General features: G+C 35.5%; 1 protein-coding gene and 1 long non-coding RNA gene across 3 annotated transcripts in view; one reads left to right on the forward strand and one right to left on the reverse strand.

Moving 5' to 3' along the window:
* The window catches only part of ADGRL4 (adhesion G protein-coupled receptor L4), a 132,632-nt gene that overhangs the window by 78,208 nt on the left and 32,200 nt on the right, over positions 1-22,224 (forward strand). The window contains exons 5-13 of one of the 2 annotated variants that reach the window (XR_014054836.1): positions 791-970; positions 1,075-1,258; positions 2,615-2,731; positions 6,332-6,534; positions 11,602-11,775; positions 13,020-13,223; positions 15,943-16,163; positions 16,292-16,358; positions 17,545-17,675. Coding sequence is in view for 1 of the 2 variants with exons in the window: in XM_081493890.1 (XP_081350016.1) it covers positions 791-970; positions 1,075-1,258; positions 2,615-2,731; positions 6,332-6,534; positions 11,602-11,775; positions 13,020-13,223; positions 15,943-16,163; positions 16,292-16,358 (1,350 nt within the window). In the remaining variant the exon portion in view is untranslated. The remainder of the gene's footprint in view (positions 1-790; positions 971-1,074; positions 1,259-2,614; positions 2,732-6,331; positions 6,535-11,601; positions 11,776-13,019; positions 13,224-15,942; positions 16,164-16,291; positions 16,359-17,544; positions 17,676-22,224) is intronic. The other variant, XM_081493890.1, reaches the window with a different exon arrangement.
* The window catches only part of LOC145507407 (uncharacterized), a 28,320-nt gene continuing 6,100 nt past the window's right edge, over positions 5-22,224 (reverse strand). The window contains exons 2-3 of the long non-coding RNA XR_014054837.1: positions 11,648-11,836; positions 5-3,109 (exon numbers count right to left, since the gene is read on the reverse strand). This is a non-coding gene — a long non-coding RNA (uncharacterized LOC145507407). The remainder of the gene's footprint in view (positions 3,110-11,647; positions 11,837-22,224) is intronic.

The following is a 22,224-nucleotide window of genomic DNA, read 5'->3' on the forward strand; positions in this document are numbered from 1 at the left end:
AGTAAAAGAGTTGAATTAAATTTTATTCTGTTGTGACATTTTGCTTTCAGTTAAAATCTTTCCAAAGACACATTTTTTTTAAGAGTAACAAACCGTTGATCTTCATATAGAGTTGAAAATGTTTACGTATAGAGATCCAAGTATTTTGTTTGAGTGGCAAATAGGATTAATTTGAAAATCCCCAAAATACTGAAGAAAACATACATTTAATGTAAGTTACTTTTTCACTATTCTGTACACTGGACAGTTATTTCAACATGTTAAAAAATTTGATGGATAAAATAGTAAAAACACATTTTGATCACAGGCCATTTTCACATTCTAAGGAGACATAGTTGTATGCAATTAGATTTTGTACACCAAAGTAAATACTATTTCAAAGAGTAAGACGTCCATGAAATTATTGTCGTATGATTAGAAGTGAGTTTCAACATGGATCATTAGCAATCAGGTAAAGCAAATTGCCATTTTATCATGTAAAAGAATTTTATGGTTTACTAAAACCTAATTCAAATTAAGTCATAATTTATTATAAATTTTAAAAGCTAATTTCAAGTGATAAATTCAAATGTGCATTGCCTTTCTGAAGTAACTTCTATGCTTTTTAAGCTATTTGTTAATCCTTTGTAAATAATTTCAGGTTTCATTACTTCATGTTAGGGTTTAGCTGTAGTCTGATAGCTTATGTATAGGAGAGAAAAACAATATATTTAACATGTAACCTATATTCTTGCAAAGATCCAGTAGTGCTTTAAGCTGGTTTTCTTTTTCTGAACTCGTATTTGTTCAGATTAGACACATAGAAGAACCTGTGGCTTTGCTACGAGAAGTCTATAGAAATTCTGTGAAAGATCTTTCACCGATGGATATAATTACATATACAGAAGTATTAGCTGAATCATCACCATTACTGGGTTATATGAACAGCACGAATTCAGCCAAGGACACCTTTTCTAATTCAACTCTTACTGTAAGTATGTTGAGCTTTAACTCAATATAAGTTTAAAATTTTCCTTACATCTGTGATTAATGTAAGATTCCAACATTTTTAAAAGGTACACTTTTTTTCAACAGGAATTTGTAAAAACTCTGAATAATTTTGTTCAAAAGGATACATTTACAGTTTGGGACAAGTTATCTACAAATCAAAGAAGAACTCATCTTACAAAACTGATACATGCTGCTGAGCAGGCTACCTTAGGGATATCTCAGAACTTTCAAAAGACCACTCAGTTTGATACTAATTCAAGTGATGTAGGTAAGAAGTCAAGGTCAATTTCAAAGCAATAGTGTTTTCCAAAGAAACCATTCTCAAAAGAGATGAAAAGTATCTAAACTGCTGTTAATTAAATTGGCAGTTGTTTATCAGTGCAGATGTAAATGATGATGCATATCACAAGAGTGGGTATGAATGAAGTTTGAATAAAAAGGATGAATGCGTGAGATTTGTCTCCTACTTGCAACTTCCACCTTTTCCTATTTCTGAACTGTTTAGCATTTAAATGCTCAGAGAACCTTACTTCCTTGTCATCTCATGACTTGGTAGGATCTGTCTTGACCAGTGATAGTACAAATAGATTTTCTGGATGTAATATATTTAAAGTTGAACTTTCATTGAATTATAACACATATAAAGACAAATGTACTTATCAAATGAATATAAGTTGATGAATTTTCACAAAATGAACACATCTGTATAATAACACCTCAGAAGACCCCTCATCCCCCTTGCCAACCACTCCCTGACCCCTAAAGTTAATGCCATCCTGACTTCTAACACCATTTCACAAGCATAATTTTTATTATTTCTGCAATAATCTGATTCTTATTTTTAACGTTGAAATCGTTTGGGCATATATCTTTGTCATGAATGTAGTATATTTTAATTTCTCATTAGGAATCCTTTTCCTTTCAGTAATATAAAGCAATTAGCATAGCAAATTAGAATGTTTCCTGCTTTGTGAAATCTCATGCTTGACACTTTTAAGAATCTGGATCAAACTGAGGTTGCCTGTAAAGTTGTTCTGAGGCAACAAGGTACACTTTCTGAAATAATCATTGCATACACCTCTATTATATTTTCTGGATACTATCCTGCTGTGCAGTAGTAGGTATACAAAAATCATTATGTTATCGGGATTCACCAGTTACTCAAAATAAAGATAGCAAGCATTGTGACTCATATATAGAAGCTTAAATTTCTATATCTGTTCATGAAAAAGGTGACTATGCACAGGTAAGGAAATTATTACTCAAGAATTTAATTCAGTCACTCTGTATATAATAAATTATGTTGTAGATATCATCCTCTAATACATTGTAATTGCTTGTCTGCTTTAATAATCATGATTTATAGCTTCTTTGTGTACATATTTTCTTTTATTTTATTAATAGAGATAGAATTAAATGATGAATTCTGTAGTGTAATCAAAAAACTAAACTTGAATCAAATTTTTAAATACAAATTATAATGTCTAGATGTCATGTTCAGAATATGTTCATTCTATCTGATGCAATTAAGAGTTGAAATACAATCATAGTGGATCAAATTATAACAAAATATATTAATTAAACTAATTTCAGAGAATTTATTATTTTCATATTTTTGTTTCAGCTCTCAAAGCTTTCTTTTTTGATTCACATCACATGAAATATATTCATCCCCATATGAATATGGACGGAGATAATATAAAGATATTTCCAAAGAGAAAAACTGCATATGATTCAAATGGTAGGACTTTGACAAGCTTATAAACAATATTTCAGTGTTTTGCAATAAATACACATTTGCTTATATCGTAAGTGCTTATAGCATGTGTGGTTTTCTATAGAAAAATATTTTATGTTTCTACATAGAAATTCTATATTTGTATTTGAGATTTTTATTATAATAAAAATACCTGGGGAGAATTTTAGCTTATAACTAGATCCTTCTTGTCCTTGACCCTCCAAATCTGTAATTGTCTAATATTGTTAGCATCCCAGTGGAAATATACAAAGGAACTGTGGTTTTATTCCTCATTTTGCAGCAGTCAGTAGATGCTATAATTTTCATAAAGTCCTTTTAATAGTTCTTCTTCAGAAATCCTTCATATTCCTCATTGTGAGCCTGAATTTGGGATTGTGTGAGGAAGACAAAGAGAAATAGTTTTCAAAAAAGGTAGAAAGTTACTGTTTAAGTTTGAATTTCTCTTCTGTTCATTTCTTAGTCTTTGTACAGTAATTCTTCAACTAAACTAGAGGCAGGGTTTCTTAAGAAATGTGATCCAAGAGTGCTACTGCTAGCAGAGGACTTTATAATTATCTAACTAATATCCTCATTTTATGGACAATAAAACTAAAGCACAAGAAGTTAATGGATTTGTCTCTATATACGTAACAGATAATACAGAACTAAAACTTGAAGGGAAGGAGTTAACATGGAAATCAGCTCTGACCAGGTTTTCCTTGTCACCTAACCACAGACAAGCTAGCAGCTGCTATTCTAGTTTAACCATTTATCTGTCCTCCGTGCAATGCACTTAGAAAAAAAAAGTAATAACCCTGCTGATAATAGAAATATCGTTGTTCTCATGTAGGTCAAAATATATTACCTAAAGAAAGCATGATTATAATATTTTCTCAAAGCTTTGTAGGTGATCATACATAAAATGGAAAATATATGTAATAATACACATGTCACTTTATAGACACCATTTTATTTTAAAAAGTACATTGTCTTTATTGTTAAAAAGCAGTTTGTGCTTTCATTCTCAGAAAAAATATCTTTTTTAAAAAAATTTTTACAGCACTAATGGGAAATGTTTTTCTAATCCATTGATATTATCCTCTCAATTTTTTTCTTGTCATTTTTTATTCAAAAGTAGGGAACAGATGGCCATAAAAAAGCAAAAATAACTAAGCCATACTGCCATTGAACCCATGGTTCTTACCCCATTATATCATATTCTAATTAACCAAGCATATACATAATATTTAGGAGCAAATCCAAAGAATGTGTTAAACTGTTGTATTTTCAAAGACAATTTGAGTAGGATTTAGAAACTGAGAATAAAGACATTGAAAATACTTATCATAGTGTCAGATGATAAAATTGTCATGGAATTAATATCTCAAAGAGATCCTGTCTGAGTGTATGGTAGGTTTGTTATATTTCATAATCATGCATGCAAACTCTGACATTTGAAAGGGACAGTAATACTGTCTCTCAAGAATGCAGAGGAAGAAAATTTGTTTTCCTCAAGGCCGAATCTTTAAAAGAAGGACAAGTGTAACAAACTGATCAAACCCATTCAATGATGTCTACATGCAATTATTCATTTATTGACAAAATCCGTTAATGAAAACATGCAGTAGTTAAAAGCTGCATAATGTCATTAGTAGGAAAATACAGGAGGCACAGATGGATTTTTAATATTTTTTTGTGTACTGAATTTTGGTGTCTGTCGTTAATGAATGAACTAGTTTACAAAAATAGATACACACCTGATATGAAAATTAAAAGCTAGATCAGGCCTAGAATTAGTGAAAAATTATGGAAATTAAAATAGGTTCCAAATGATAAAAATGAACAAATATTGAAACTGTATTCAGAAAAAAATTAAAAAGGTATTTTGAACCATTCTATGTGGTATGCATCTTCTTTTACCCAAAACTGATATTAAAAAATAGTTTCTTTCAGAAAGGATAGAAGTGATTCATAGTTTTAAATCCATGTTATCTTTATGCTGCTTCATTCGATTTTAAACCATCCCCTCCTACAACCTCTGAGAAGTTGCATTGCATGAACTTGTTCATCAACTGGACCAGGTCAGGTTCGCCTAAGAGGTTTCCAGGTTCTGCTTCTGACCCAGGTCTGTCCATAGCAAATGCTGGGTTAGTTGCCAATCTCCTAGAGCCATCATAATTTCACTAGCTCAAACGTGGTATACTAACATTATTTCTCTGAGCTGGCAGTTTAGGAAAATATGTAATGTATCTGAATTTCAGCAAGACTCTTAGCGGTGTCTTTGGAACCTTTCTAGACTTAGATAGAAAACATAAATAGTGATATACTTTTGCAACTTCTAGCTCACATAATGATATCCAAAGAATACTATTTACTAATAAATATATTAAATAAATTGTGATGTGGAGAGTTCCAGCTTTGTATCACAGTCCTTTGTTTTTGATGACATTGTCAACATTTGTATTAATGATTGTGATTAATTTATGCTTTTCAGATTATTTACTGGTGTCACAAATTTGAGGAAACGAATATTGATAGAGTTATTCCTAAGTTGTTCAAGCATAAAGCAAACATATAATGTTTCCAGTTAATAAGTATAGCAATAATCATCTTAATATAGCATCTTAAATTTTACAGACAACTCTCTCATATAATGACATTACATGGTCTCCACCTTATCCAAGTAAATAGCCAGGGGGAATATCATTATTCACGCATGATGTTTTACATGAGAATGTTCAAGTTTACCCAGGAAGAAACAAGTATAAGCAATGACTAAAACCAGAACTTCTAATTCTAAATAAATAAATTCTGAATATAAATTCCTCAATTTACTATTATTCTATACAGCAGAGAACTTACATGACCTAAGTGAAAATGGGAATTTTAAAAGACAATAGATGCTGATGTTGAGTTGTTCACACAATTAATATCAGTGATAATGAACTGCTACAAAAACCAAGGCAATTTGAGATCCGTTAAAGCAGATGCAGAATCCAGGCTAAGGGAAAAATAGTCATGAGATAGCATGGATGGATCTGGTAACATTCCTAGTATTGGGTTATGTGCTGATGTGCTGCATCAGGGGAGTGGGAGGGTGCGGATAAATGGTTGCCTTGAAAGACAATAAATTCCCTACCCTGAGACTGCATAACTATATGTCATCAATTTAAATAGGAAAACATTTCAGTGGGCGTGAGATTGAACTCAGTGGCATCTCACAACTCTTCAGTTATAAACTTTCTTAATACTATAAATCATTTTTGTAATACTGTAATTTTTTACCAGTATCTTTCTAATTCATATACTCGCCCAGCAAAGTAGTAAGTCAAAATTTTATTTTTCAAGTAAGTATACTTAACACCTTGGTTCTTACTCAGCACTTGGATGTAAATTTATCTAGGACAAAATTTCTCCTAACTATAATTTGTGCCAAAGAGATGCTACAGTCCGTGATCAGGTCAGAGAACCTGTTTTAATATTGTTTGCTGATGTGAGCATAGGTATAATAAGACCTACATTTCAGTATCTGGGAATGTGTATAACTGCTTCTTTTATGTTTATTTTTAAGAATTTTTCTGAATACCTTTATTTGATTGACAGGCAGTGTTGCGGTTGCATTTTTATATTATAAGAGCATTGGTCCTCTGTTTTCATCATCTGACAACTTATTGGAACCTCAAAGTTATGATAAAGCTGAAGAAGAGGAAAGAGTCATCTCTTCAGTAATTTCACTCTCAATTAGCTCAAACCCACCCACATTATATGAACTTGAAAAAGTAACATTTACATTAAGTCACATAAAGGTAAGTTGAAATTCCAGTGAGTATTGATTATTATTGTGAAATATTCAAAGAAATGAGTTTTTTTTTGTTGTGTCACTTTAATTGTATGTGAATTCTTGAGTTTAAACCTACAAATTCAAAATCAAATTAAAAGAGTAAAGTGATCTCAGCGAATTTTTCTATAAGATATTTTAGGGGCTTCCCTGGTGGCTCAGAATTTGCCTGCCAATACAGGAGACAAGGGTTCGATCCCTGGTCTGGGAAGATCCCACATGCCACAAAGCAACTAAGCACATGCACCTCAACTATTGAGGCTGTGCTCTAGAGCCCAGGAATTGCAACTATTGAGTGCACATGCTCCCAACTACTGAAGCCCACATCCTAGAACCCATGCTCTGCAACTAGAGAAGCCACTGCAAAGAGAAGCCCATGCAAGGCAGCTAAAGAACAGCCCCTGCTTGCTAAAAGTAGAGAAAGCCCACATAGCAGTGAAGATCCATCACAGCCAAAAATATTAATAAATAAATAAAATGATATCTGTTAAAAAACTGTGTAGCTAAAAATAAATAAAAATAGCTTGGTACTTTCAGTGCTTTTTAGACTTTCTAATGGGATATGAAAGAATTTTATATATTTGATCTCTGAAAATAAACCACATTTTAGTTTTAAAAGTACATTGTTCATTTTGGAAGTCTCTGGACCTTCAAGGAATAAGTACAAAAATATATCAAAGAGATAAATATTTCTTTTGTAATGAGGGAAATGTTTGGTTAATAATTGTCATATAAAACAATATTTGGAGGGATTTGGGTGCTGATTACAGTGAAATCAGAGAGAAGTTCATAATATTTTTTCCTAAAGAAATCATCTGAGACCACTTTACTCTTTTATTGTTATTCTAAATCTTTTTTCAAATCCATATATAATTAAAACCATACAATGAAAAAAAAATATGATTAGAAATAACCAAGCATTTAGGTTTTTTATAGACCTAAAAGTGAATGGGGAAACACAAAATCATATTGTTTGCTGCATGCCGTCGATGGTTTCTTGGGCTTTCAATTGAATTTCAGTCCTAGTAGATGATTAAAGTGCCTCAGAAGCTCCATTTAGAGAACCTTGAAGCTGGGCAAGGTTGTCATGCAAATTGAAAATTGTATTTGCATGTTTATGGGAAACAGGGGACTCAAAGAATGTATAGTCAGCCTTCCATATCCACAGGTTCCACATCCATGAATTCAACCAAACGCAGATGGAAAATATTTGAGAGGAAAAAATTCTAGAAAGTTCCAAAAAGCAAAACTTGAATTTACTGCAGGCCATCAATTATTTACATAACATTTACATTTTATTGTGTATTATAAGTAATCTAGAGATGATTTAAAATATATGAGAAGATGTGCATAAATTAGATGCAAACACTATTTTATGGAAGTGACTCGAGCATCTGTGGTTTTCAGAATGCACAGGAGTCCTGGAATCAATCACCTGTGGCTATCAAGGGACCACTCTAAATGCTTACATACAGTCCAGATGTGTCACTATAAAGAAAGATGTCTGATGTAGAGAGAAACTTAAATGTATAGAAAATCCAAATAACTAGTAGCTCAGACCTAAACATTTATAGGCATTCTGTTGAGGGAAAAAGAATGTGTGAAATGTTTTAAGAATGGAAATTAAGTTTAGATATTTTCAAATACTGAATGAAAATGACCTTTTAATCCTAGGGAAAAAAATATTGTTCTTTTACATGGTCTTATGGTTTTTCTATGCTATTTAATTGGGGTATAATTGCTTTACAATATTGTATTAGTTTCTTCTGTATAATAAAGTGAATCAGCTATATATGTATAAATTCCCCTCCCTCCTGAACCTGCCTTCCACCCCACCCCCCATCCTACCCATCTAGGTCATCCAGAGCATTCAGCTGAGCTCCCTGTGCTATACAGCAGTTTCCCACTAGCTATTTTACATATTTGTTGTTATTGTTCAGTTACTCAGTCATGTCTGACTCTTTGCAAACCCATGGACTGCAGCACGATAGGCTTCCCTGTCCTTCACCATCTCCCAGAGTTTGCTCAAACTCATGTCCATTGAGTCGGTGATGCCATCTCATCCTCTGTCATCCCCTTCTTCTCCTGCCTTCAGTCTTTCCCAGCATCAGGGTCTTTTCTAATGAGTCAGTTCGTCACATCAGGTGGCCAAAGTACTGGAGCTTCAGTTTCAGTATCAGTCCTTCCAATGAATATTCAGAGTTTATTTCTTTTAGGAGTGATTGGTTTGATCTCCTTGCTGTCCAAGAGACTCTCAAGAAGGTTCTCCAACACCACAGTTCAAAAGCATCAATTCTTTGTTGTTCAACCTTCTTTATGGTCCAACTCTCACATCCATACATGACTACCGGAAAAACCGTAGCTTTGACTAGATGGACTTTTGTCGGCAAAGTAATGTCTCTGCTTTTTAATACGCTGTCTAGGTTGGTCATAGCTTTTCTACCAAGGGGCAGGCGTCTTTTAATTTCATGGCTGCAATCACCATCTGCAGTAATTTTGGAGCCAAAAAAATAAAGTCTCTCACTATTTCCATTGTTTCCCCATCTATTTGTCATGAAGTGATAGGACTGGATACCTTGATCTTAGTTTTCTGAATGTTGAGTTTTTTTGTTTTTGTTTTTTTTTTGAATGTTGAGTTTTAAGCCAGCTCTTTCACTCTCCTTTTTCACCTTCATCAAGAGGCTCTTTAATTCTTCTTCACTTTCTGCCATAAGAGTGGTGTCTTCTGCATCTGAGGTTATTGATATTTCTCTGAGAAATCTTGATTCCAGCTTGTGCTTCGTCCAGCCCGGCATTTCACATGATGTACTCTGCATATAAGTTAAATAAGCAGGGTGACAGTATACAGCCTTGACATACTCCTTTCCCAATTTGGAACCAGTCCATTGTTCCATGTCTGATTCCAGCTGTTGCTTCTTGACCTGCAGACAGGTTTTGCAGGAGGCTGGTAAGATGGTCTGATATTCCCATCACTTTAAGAATTTTCCACAGTTTGTTGTGACCCACACAATCAAAACTTTAGTCAATGAATCAGAGGTAGATGTTTTTTCTGGAATTTTCTTGCTTCTTCTGTGACCTAACGGATGTTGGTAATTTGATCTCTGGTTTCTCTGCCTTGCCTATGTGGTGGTAGTTTGGTTTAGTCACTAACTCTTGTCCAACTCCTGTGACCCTGACTGTAGCCCACCAAGCTCCTCCCTCTGCAGGATTTCCCAGGCAAGAATACTGAGGGGTTGCCATTTCCTTCTCCAGGGTTCTTCGCGACCCAGGGATCAAACTTGGGTCTCCTGCATTGCAAGCATATTCCTTACCGATTGAGGCACCAGAGAAGCCAATACTATTTTATACATGGTAGTGTACATATGGGCTTCCCTACTAACTCAGCAAAGAATCTACCTGCAATGGGGAGACCTGGATTTGATCCGTGGGTCAGGAAGATCCTCTGGAGAAAGGAATGGCTACCCACTCCAGTGTTGTTGCCTGGAGAATCCCAAGAAGAAAGGAGCCTGGTGGGATTCAGTCTATGGGATCGCAAGAGTCAGACACGAGTTAGTGATTAAAGCACCACCAATATTTTCTTTAATGAATATTTAATCTGAAGATTTATGTTTGACTCTTGTTTTACTCCACTTATGAATGATTTGTTGTTGTTTTTTAGACACTAAGTCATGTCCAACTCTTTTGCAACCCCATGGACTGTAGTCTGCCATGCTCCTCTGTCCATGGGATTTCCCAGGCAAGAATATTGCAGTTGGTTGCCATTTCCTTCTCCAGGGAATCTTCCCAACTCAGAAATCGAACCCATATCTCCTGCTTGGCAAACAGATTCTTTACCACCTAGCCACCAGGTCTTAAATACAGTTTTGACATATCTTAGTCTCTTAACACAATACCAACTTCACAGGGCTCTTTGGAGGATCAAATTAAACAAAGTGGGCAAGAAAGCACCTGGTTAACCATAAATTGTTATATAATTGTAAGTAGTTTTTATTTCTATAAGATAAACTAGCATAGATATACAGCATTCTATGAATAACTTATTAAAACTTACAGTGCACTAGGTATTGTGTTGTGATTAGTTAATATTAATATATGATAAGGAGAACTCTGCTATTTATTGAACAACCATCCTGTAGTCTATTTGATCAGCCCCTGTTATCTATGATCTTACACTCACCACACTTTACCTCATTCATTACTGGAATTGCATTGGCTTCTAGATATTTCTGGAAAACATTTGCTGAGTCTCACTTCAGAGCTTTTCTATTTTCCATTCCAACTGTCAGAACCCTCTGTTCCCAAATCTTTAGGGCTCACACTGTCACTTAATTGAAGTATTTTCTTAAACATCTTTTCCTGTGAGAAGGCTCCTCAGATTAATCCTGTTCTCATTTCCCTGGCTTATTTAATAATTTCTCATCTTCTCATTAGAATGTAAAGTCAACAATACAAACACTTTTTCTGTTTTGTTCAGTGTTTTATTTTTAGCACCTGGATCAATGACTAACAGCTAGTGCATACTCAATAAATATTCGTTGAAGATAATAAAGATATGTCGTGCACCATTCTAGATGAGATACATGATAGTGCTCAGTCATGTCGGACTCTTTGTGACCCCATGGTCTGTTTCTCTTCAGGCTCCTCAGTCCATGGAATTTCCAGGCAAGAACACTGGAGTAGGTTGCCATTTCCTCCTCCAGGGGATCTTCCTGAGTCAGTTCAACCCTCCTCTCCTGCATTTCCTGCATTAGCAAGCAGATTCTTTATCACTGAGCCACCTGGGAAGCCCCTACGTGATCTCAGTTGATAATAATTCCACAACTACATGAAACAGAATTGATAGAATATAGCATGGTCGTAGTATAAACTTCAGTTCTTTCACACAACAGCAGCACTCTCTTATTAGTGTTGATTTTATCTTTACCTTTTAGGCGTGGTTTTAATTATATTGTTATGCAAAATAGTATTTTAAATATAACTGAAATGATATCGCATGTGTGACTTTTTCCTCATCAGTAAAATGTCTCTTTTTCAGACCACAGATAAATATAAGAGTCAGTGTGCATTCTGGAACTACTTACCTGACACCATGAATGGCAGCTGGTCTTCAGAGGGCTGTGAGCTGACATACTCGAATGATACCCACACCTCATGCCGCTGTAACCACCTGACACATTTTGCAATTTTGATGTCTTCTGGTTCTTCTGTTGTAAGGCAATTTTCCACTTCATATTTCTAAATCTGTCTTTGCTTTTTTCTTGTTTTTTATGCTGTTCAAGAGAATAATTAATTTTTATATGTTCTTTGGATGTAAATAGCATCTTTAATTTATTGATATGATCTCAGCATTACCTTTTTTATTCTCTTTTCTTACCTGCGTTATATGACATATCTAGTTTAAATCTTTGATTGTTTTTAGTGTAAGACTTACCAGTCTGTAATAGCTAGTAGATTGTATATCAGATTTCTATCCAGACTTTAATTTTTAATGCTGCTTTTAGGAACCATTTGTACTTTTTAAAGAATTGTGAACTTTAAGGGCTTTTGCCTTTGTATTGAAAGTTTATTTTTACTGATGACAGATTCATTTAAATCTCTGATACCTGGTCAATAAGTGGTAGCACATTTGTAACAAATACAATTTTTTAATAATATAGAATGCCACTGATGTCTAAACATTAAAAATCTCTCCAAAGTGAAAAGCTTCAGATTATGTATTTTACATCATAATATCTTGCTTTTACATTATATAATTTTTTATTTTGTATTTTGTAATCTTTAGATTGCAGTCTCATTTCTGTACAAAACTTAGAATTCACCAAATGCTTACTGTGACTAGATAAATCTGCCTAACCATAATGTCAGTGATAAAGATTTTTTTTTCTGAATGAAAGATTATTTTTTTCTGAATGTTAAAGAAACTAAGATGCCTCTGTTATGTATATAAAACCATCTGGTTCGAGTGAAATCAAACTTTCCCATTTCAAAGTCTCTCACCTATACTATTTTGTTATTGTATTTATGCAGCATTTCTGATACCTTTATTTAATGTGTTTAAATGAATTACTGCATAGAAATAAGACTTATTCTTGCCACTGAGAAATCTGCTTTAATTAAGCATTTTCACATTACAATAATGAATTGCTTTTCTAATATCAAGAAACCGATGGTGATAACATTGTTAAACCATATACTAATATATACTATGCTTAGAAAAAAATCACTAATTACTGAACTGTTAAAATGCTATGTTATTTATATCAGATTTCTCTGAATATTAAGCATATTCAAAAGTACAAAGTTTTCTCATCTAAATGCACAATTGTATTTTTTACATTTTAGGAACAGTTTGATCAATGTTTCACCTAAAAAGGAAGTTCATTATATGTTGTAGTTCCTTTGACAAGCTACTGAGTTAAGTCTCTTAACAGCTGTATTATTATTTTCCCTTAGGGTATTAAAGATTATAATATTCTTACAAGGATCACTCAACTAGGAATAATTATTTCACTGATTTGCCTTGCCCTATGCATTTTTACCTTCTGGTTCTTCAGCGAAATTCAAAGCACGAGGACAACAATTCACAAAAATCTCTGCTGTAGCCTCTTCCTTGCTGAACTTGTTTTTCTTGTTGGGATAAATACAAATACTAATAAGGTATGTAGATCTCTCTTACTCTCTGCTTTCTAAAGTTTTATTTTCCTAAATATATATGTAATAGAAACATGAACTGGAATTAAGGGCTTGGTGGAGCAAACACACTATATACTTTGTTCTGAAAGCTTTTCTAAGTTTGAGAATGCTAACATGTATTAGCAACTTGCTGATTAATTCCATTAACCACAGTGGCCCTCATGATGAACTGTAAAAACAAATAACCTTGTTTTGTTTTGGTTTGGTTTGTTTCTACATGGCCGTTAAACAAAAGTAGAGGGGAGAAAGATAGTTGAAAACAATGCATATCACATGACAGGGACAGAACACAAAAGTGGCTAGAATTCATAGGTTGAAGTTTGATAAATTAGCTCAACCTAGTAACTGCACTTTTGTAATAACCATTTTCCACCATTATTGATCTAGAGCCTTATAAATATCTCCCATATTGATTTAGACTGGGTGTCCTAAGGTGAGATAAAACAAGCAATAACTTTACTAGGTGAAATGACTCTGAGAGAAGATGGGAAGAGAGAGACATGGAGAGCCATCAGCCCAAGATGCAGATCTGAACCTGAGTGAAGAAGGAAAGAAGGAAGTAAGGGGTAGTGGTAAAATCACTTCAGGCTCCCCAGGTGGTGCTAGTGGTAAAGAACCCACATAACAATGCAGGGGATGTAAGAGATGCAAGTTCGATCCCTGGGTCGGAAAGATCCCCTGGAGGAGACAGTATGGAAACCCACTCCAGTATTCTTGCCTGGAGAATCCAATGGACAGAGAAATCTGGCAGGTTTACAGTCCATGGGTTCACAAATAGTTGGACACAACTGAAGTGACTTACCACACATGCACAGAAACACTTTACAAAGCAGGGCAGTTGAGGAAAGCTCAGCTTGCCTGTGAAGAAGTCCTTTCAGAAGACCCCCAACCAAAGTCAGGTGGCAAATCTCTCAAGAAGAGTAATGTCTTGCTGTGCTCAGTCAGTGGCTGTCAGCAGTCAATCCTAAAGGAAATCAACCCTGAATATTCATTGAAAGGACCGATGCAGAAGGTGAAGCCCAATACTTTGGCCACCTGATGTGAAGACCCAACTCATTGTAAGAGACTCTGATGCTAGGGAAGATTGAAGGCAAAAGGAGAAGGGGGCAGCTGAGGATGAGATGGTCGGATGGCATCAGCGACTCAATGGATATGAATTTGAGCAAAGTCTGGGAGATAGTAAAGGAAAGGGAAGCCTGACATGCTGCAGTCCTTGGGGTCTCACCGAGTCTGACAAGACTGAGCGAGTGAGCAACAACAGCCATCAGAAATTGTGAGCACATCAGTGGCTTTCCTATGCAGCTGCTGCAGCATAGGAGACCAGAGAAATACATCAACATGACCACAGAACCTTCAGTTGCCTCCATATTTCCATTCTTTTTAGTGATCTTCCAAGTAGTGGAGCTAACCATCAGTTATCAAGGTTTTCTTCTGAAGTAGATGCCACAAAGCACCTATTTAATGTAGTATACGCTAAATTGTAAACTCCATATCTGTTTTTGTTTTGCCAATGGGATTTATAACATCATTCATTTTTGTGTATCCCCACTATCCTCCAGTGCATAATTCCCCTGTCTTCATCCCATCATTATCCTCATCACAAAACTGTTTTTTTCAGTCTTTCTTTTCAATTCTACATTTCAGCTGTCAAATTCTCCCCATTTTCAAGCCATATTTCAAATTTCATTCTTCACTAAAGTGGTTGCCAGATTTTAATCACCATCCCCAACCTTATATAGTGCTCTCAAATATATTTTAGTAAGTAATCTCTTTATGGTTGATGTATACTCTATTAAGTGTAGTAAGTATCTAAATATTATTATGTTATCTCACCAGTAATTGGGTGGTGTGTGTGTGTTAGTCACTCAGTCATGTCTGACTCTTTGTGACCCCATAGACTGTAGCCTGCTAGGCTCCTCTGTTGATGGAATTCTCCAAGCAAGAATACTGGAGTGGGTTGCCATTTCCTTCTCCAAGGAATCTTCCCAACCCAGGCATCAAACCTGGGTCTTCCACATTACAAGCAGATTCTTTACCATCAGAGCCACCAGGGAAGCCCAGTTGTGTTAGTTCTGTTGATACAGAAATGTATAACTGCTTCATTTGTTATTTCTAACTCTAGTTCTAAGTGTGAAGTCAGTACTAATAGATAACATTTTACTGAAATCCATCTCAAATTTACCTGTTAATCTTGTAACTTAAAGTGAATATATAATGGGTATTTTTGTAAAATATATCATCATTTGTTCATTTGTTTTATAAATTCAGTACTCTCTCTTATTTATTATGTTTTGTTTAACATATTGTAAGCAGTAATTTTCATTCTTTGAGCACGGTTAAAATAAAGACATCTCCAAAACAGAAATCAGCTCAAATCATAACATAGTCACTGAAATAATCACGATTGCATGTGACCAATCCACAGTTTATCACATAAGTGTATAAAAAGTATAAATATCTGGACAAGACTAGCAACTTAATTCTATTAGGACTGATGAGTGTTGCACATTGATGAAGCATAGTTCTTTTAAATCAGATGGAGGTGGTACAATTAAAAAACTTGACGTTTGACAAGGATGTTTTACTGTGATCAAGCATTATCTAAAATGGTATAATTTATAGAGAAAATCAAGATTTTATGTTTAAACATTGCTTATGGTTTCTTTCTTTCTTTGTTGTCTAGCTCTTCTGTTCCATTGTTGCCGGGCTGCTGCACTACTTCTTTTTAGCTGCCTTTGCATGGATGTGCATTGAAGGCATCCACCTCTATCTCATTGTTGTAGGAGTCATCTATAACAAAGGATTTTTGCACAAGAATTTTTATATTTTTGGCTATCTCAGCCCAGCTGTGGTAGTTGGATTTTCAGCATCATTAGGATACAGATACTATGGCACCACCAAAGTGTAAGTTAAGATGTTCTCATAAATATTTGATATGCAATTCTGAATAAGCTGTGTATATCACTGAAACTTTTGCTTTGTTGAAGTACATACAAACTAAGTATAAATTTTATCTTTTATTTACTTTTCAGATGTTGGCTTAGCACAGAAAACAACTTTATCTGGAGTTTTATAGGACCAGCCTGTCTAATCATTCTTGTAAGTATATTTTAAAATTGTAGTTAGAATTCAGAAAAGTGTTGATTTAAAACTGCTTAAAATTCTGAGCAATCAGTCATTACTTTGAGAGGATAAATTACTTTGAGCACTTTACAATAAATCATTTATTAACACTATATATATTGCTTCACTAATAAGAAAAAATATACATCTTAAACTCGAAGCTATTACAATTCACTTACACTTCTTGGGAGGATGCATTTTTGCATTACTTGTAAGAAAAGCATTTTTCACTTATCGGTAGTATCTCAGCATACTTCAGTACTGAGAGTGTGCCAACCAGCTGATAATTTGGCATTTCAGATGTTTACGTTATTTAATCTTTTATCAGTGATCAGTGATCTTTGAAGATTAGACTGTCATCGTTATAGTTTTATCATCCTTATGTACCCTGTCATCACGAAAGTGATTTCAAACTAAATTGCAACATCAGAGACAAGAACCCACTATTTCCCATGAGCAGACAAGTCATATATTGATAGCCCTATTTCAGTTGGGAAGAGGGCCTTTTAATTCTTATTGGAAGCGGTTTCAAACCTACAAATTTGTCAGGTGTTATATGTTCCATTCTAAATAAAGACATTTTTATATGTCTCCAGAGCATTTCTAAGTGCTGTAAGTTTTCAAAGCCATTCTGAATATAATAGTCTGTCAGGGAATCTGGGAGGTCTGACAATGCTCTACAATAGAATGAATTGTTAATGGAGGAGTTGTGACAATATTTTGGACAACTTTGTCCCATATGTTTTGACCATAAGTTAGATATCTTTTTGAATTTTTTTCCTCTCAGTCTTTCCCCCTGTGTTTTTATGGTTGTGACGAAGCTGCTAAATGGAAAAAGACTTGAAATGCAAAGCAGAGGATTTTAATCAAGGTTTATTTTTTAATGGCATGAGTGAAAGTGCATTTATAGACTATATTTCCTAAACATTGCAAAAAATTGCTTATAATTCTGACAATGAATCTAGCAATAGAAAAAGGAAACATTGGCAAGATTTCAGCTAAAACAGTTTCAGAGTTAATTTAGAATTGCAAAATTTTCAACTATGTGAGAATATAGGTTGAATATGTCCCATCTATTTATTTTCATGTGTTTCCCTGATATGGATATTTTGTGTGTAGGCCCTGTCTATATATTCTTATTGTACTTATTCCTTCTCTACAGAGTGGACCATCTCTGATACTGTTTTGTACAAGTGAAAGTTCTGCAGATCAGTGATCCTTAGAGTTTAGAGGAAAGTTGTGGGCTAGGAATTTTCTGAAAACAGGACAAAATAACAAGCATACATCTCTAAAGTAAGAAACGGAAAGTGTTCCCTGAAATTATTTTTTTACTCTTGCTGCTATAAGGGGAGAGATAACTTTGGATTATCTTATGGTAAGATGGACAGACTTTAGACAGGATATCCAAAAATGAGTCCTGTAAACTTTCCTAGAAACCGAAATGAACAGGGTCACACTGTCCTAGTCTGAAATCAATGAATCAATGTGTCTTCCATACAGTTTCTGTATATTAATCATTCTATTTAACTAGAGGGTCAGCTATTTAAGAAATGGATAAGGGCCCTTAGTTTTACTCTAGAACTGAATACTGTTTATCTTTTATGTATATAAGAAATTCTTTAAATAATTATCGAATTCCTTTAGTTATCTCACTTTCTGTGCTAATGCTGGCATATTATTATTAAGCAGTATGATACACTAAGTAAAACTTTTCCTGTTGTCCCAGAATAGTATTGAGTTCAATGATTAAAAGAAATATTGAGCACCAGATATTTAAAAAAGAACCACCAATAATTTGGACCTGATACTTTCCAGGGGTCTTACAAAGAGGCAGTAGGACCAGCTATAACCCAGTAAGGAGATTTGAGGGGTGGTGGGGGCGAAAGAGTCATGACTTGGAATTAGGAGTCCTTGACCTGTAAGGGAGTGCATTGTTCTTTGTGTAAAGATTTTCCTTACCTTACCAGTAGAAAAAAATAAGTGCTCCCCTCAGTTCCCCTTGAAGACGAGTTGCAGAGGAGTACTGCAAAAGGTGTATAGACAATGGAATTGGAAATAGTAAAACAGTAAAAAAAACTCTCATCCTGATCACAGATTGAATGCCAGGGGAATTTTCTTGTCTCCTTGATATTCAAGAGTAGAGTATGAACAGTTTTTATGACACCTTAACATAGGTCTCCTGACTTTGGGTCAAGGGTGAACATAGAACATAGAGTTGCTTTTAGTTCCCTGCAGACTGCATGCTTATTGTCCATTCTCTTGACAACAGGAAGGAAAAGGATTATTATAGAGTGTGCCTGGGAATAAAATGATGGGGGTAACACACAAAGGTTTCAGCTATCTTATAGGTAAAGAAAATTTAGACAAGGGAAAGTTGTAAGGGTACACAGAAGGTTGTCAGGTCAAGTGAAGTTACACACAACAAGAGAATAGGTTGAGGACAAGGATGTTGAATGGTAGCATGGCTAGTGCTCTCTGAAAATAGGGGGAGTTAAGATGGAAATAAAATACTATAAACACTAAGATCAAACTTACCATCTCAGTGATGGCCAACACATAAACCAAGATTGTTGTTGTTGAATCGCTAAGTCATGTCCAATTCTTTTGCGACTCCATGGACTGTAGCCCCTCAGGCACCTCTCTCTGTCCATGGTATTTCCCAGGCAAGAATACTGGAATGGGTTGCCATTTCCTCCTCCAGAGGATCTTCCTGACCCAGGGATCGAACCCATGTCTCCTGCATTGGCAGGCAGATTCTTTACCCCTGAGCTACAGGGGAAGCACACCAAGACTATCAGCACTAATAAAAACCAAACTAAACCAGAGTGATGTCATGAAGCTCTCTCCATCACCAAGAGCTGATCAAACCCTTCTAGCCCCCTGCAGCAGAGGAGCTGAGCGTTATGAATGGACGAACACATCCTAGAAACAACCATGCCACTCCAACAGTCATCTACACAGAATTACTGAATTGAAAATTATCATCCTATGTTGGGGGATATTCTGGTAGGAAAGGATGCCAAGGCATATCATTAAGTTCACTATCTTGATTAAGTGATCTGGGCATGATGGGAAAACAAAGGAAATATAAGAATTATGCTCTGTCCACTATAGTATCAGTGGGAAGAAAGCAAGTTGAAACAAATGCAAAGCATAACATATAATTAAATATAAGTGATAACTGGTGTGATCTGAGAGACATCAACATGGGCTGGACCACATCAGTGAGACGAGAAACTCATTTGTGGATGGGGTGAGAAACAGTCTACTCTACATACACTAGATTCTTAGTGTGAACTTAAGTGTCTCCTAAGCAGCCCTGTAAGCTGGCCAGATTCCTTCTGAAGGAAAACAAAGGGGACAGACAAAATAGTTGCTATTGTAAATAAGGAATCCCAGAAATCACAAAATTATCATCTGTTATTAAAAATATTTAATAATCATATTTTCATAGATACATCACTCCTTAAGTCTATGTGTCATTAATTGTTTATCAGATTTCCCACCCTGAACTTACCCATTTCTTCTCTCCTTTCATAATCAGACATTTGTTATCCTATTGAGTCACTGCTGCTAAGATTATAATATTAATAACAATAATAGGAATTTTAAATTTACAATTTATTGAGCAGCTACTAATTTTAAAAAGACAGCTAATATTTCAATATTCAGTCTCCTTAAATCACCATCCACATTGTTATTGTCCCATTTTCTAGTTAATGAAAAGTAGAATTTGATTCAAAATGCTAAGTGCGTGGCCCCAAGATACTACAAATAAATGAGGCTAGAACTTGAAACTAGTTCTGTATTAATTAAAGCTCATCCTTTCATTTTAACTTGCCACTTTTGCAATTACCTTCTAATCTGGCATTCTGATGCCATTCTGTCCCATTTCATTCTAATCCATTCATAATCAACTGCCCCAAACACAGCTCACATAGTGGGAACTATTACTAAGAAAAATAAGAACATTAATATTAAGCTCTTTTATTCCTGGCAATAAGTGTGTTAGTGTATTTAATCTAATCCTTCAACGACTCAAAAATGTATGTGTGTAACATATTTTATTTTCAAGTTGGAGAAATTGAGGTATAGAGTGGTTACACAATTGGCCAGATAGCCACTAAGTACATAAAGCAGGAACTCCAGTTCATGAATTTGAATCCATGTCCTACTTTCTTCATCTCAGTGCTGATAGTTTCCCTTGACCTGTAGTTCAAATAGGGCTTCCCTGTGGCTCAACAGTAAAGAATCTGCCAACAGTGCAGGAGACATGGGTTTGATCCTAGGTTGGAAAGATCCACTGGAGAAGGAAGTGGCAACCCACTCCAGTATTCTTGCTTGAGAAATCCAATGGAGAGAGGAGCCTGGTGGTCTAGAGTCCATGGGGTTGCAAAAGAGTTGGACACAACTTTAACAACTAAACCGCCACCATGTGTTTCAAATACCATAGACTGGTATATAAAGTTATCAGTACTTTAGCTGAGCCCTGTCTATTTTCAGTCCTTTTTCACACTGCATGTCGCCACCAAACAACTCTTATAAAAACATTATCCACTTTATTTTTTTTAAGTTAGTTTATTTATCTATTTTTTAACTTTACAATATTGTATTTGTTTTGTCATACATTGACATGAATCCATCATGGGTGTACATGTTTTCCCCTTCCAGAACCCCACTCCCACCTCCCTCTCCATCCCATCCCTCCGGGTCATCCTGATACACCAGTCCCAAGCACCCTGTATCATGCTTCGAACCTGGACTGGTGATTCGTTTCACATATGATAATTCACATGCTTCAATGCCATTCTCCCAAATCATCCCACCCTCACCCTTTCCCATAGAGTCCATAATACTGTTCTATTTATCTGTGTCTCTTTTGATGTCTCACATACAGGGTTATCTTTACCAATTGACTAAATACCATATATATGTGTTAGTATACTGTATTGGTGTTTTTCTTTCTGGCTTACTTCACTCTGTATAATAGGCTCCAGTTTCATCCACCTCATTAGAACTGATTCGAATGTATTCTTTTTAATGGCTGAGTAATATTCCATTGCGGAGAAGGCGATGGCAACCCACTCCAGTACTCTTGCCTGGAAACTCCCATGGACGGAGAAGCCTGGTAGGCTGCAGTCCATGGGGTCGCTAGGAGTCAGACACGACTGAGCGACTTCCCTTTCACTTTTCACTTTCATGCATTGGAGAAGGAAATGGCAACCCACTCCAGTGTTCTTGCCTGGAGAATCCCAGGGACGGGGGAGCCTGGTAGGCTGCCGTCTGTGGGGTCGCACAGAGTCGGACACAACTGAAGCGACTTAGCAGTAGCAATATTCTATTGTGTATATGTAACACAGCTTCCTTATCCATTCGTCTGCTGATGGGCATCTAGGCTGCTTCCATGTCCTGGCTATTATAAACAGTGCTGCGATGAACATTGGGGTACATGAGTCTCTTTCGATTCTGGTTTCCTCGGTGTGTATGCCCAGCAGTGGGATTGCTGGGTCATGTGGCAGTTCTATTTCCAGTTTCTTGAGGAATCTCCACACTGTTCTCCATAGTGGCTGTACTAGTTTGCATTCCCACCAACAGTATAAGAGGGTTCCCTTTTCTCCACACCCTCTCCAGCATTTATTGCTTGTAGACTTTTGGATAGCAGCCATTCTGACGGGCATGAAATGGTATCTCATTGTGGTTTTGATTTGCATTTCTCTGATAATGAGTGATGTTGAGCATCTTTTCATGTGTTTGTTAGCCATCTGTATGTCTTCTTTGGAGAAGTGTGTTTAGTTCTTTGGCCCACTTTTTGATTGGGTCATTTGTTTTTCTGGAACTGAGC

The sequence above is a fragment of the Giraffa tippelskirchi genome, chromosome 5 (assembly GCF_054371585.1).
Source record: "Giraffa tippelskirchi isolate mGirTip1 chromosome 5, T2T-mGirTip1v1.2.pri, whole genome shotgun sequence".
Lineage (NCBI taxonomy): Eukaryota > Metazoa > Chordata > Mammalia > Artiodactyla > Giraffidae > Giraffa > Giraffa tippelskirchi.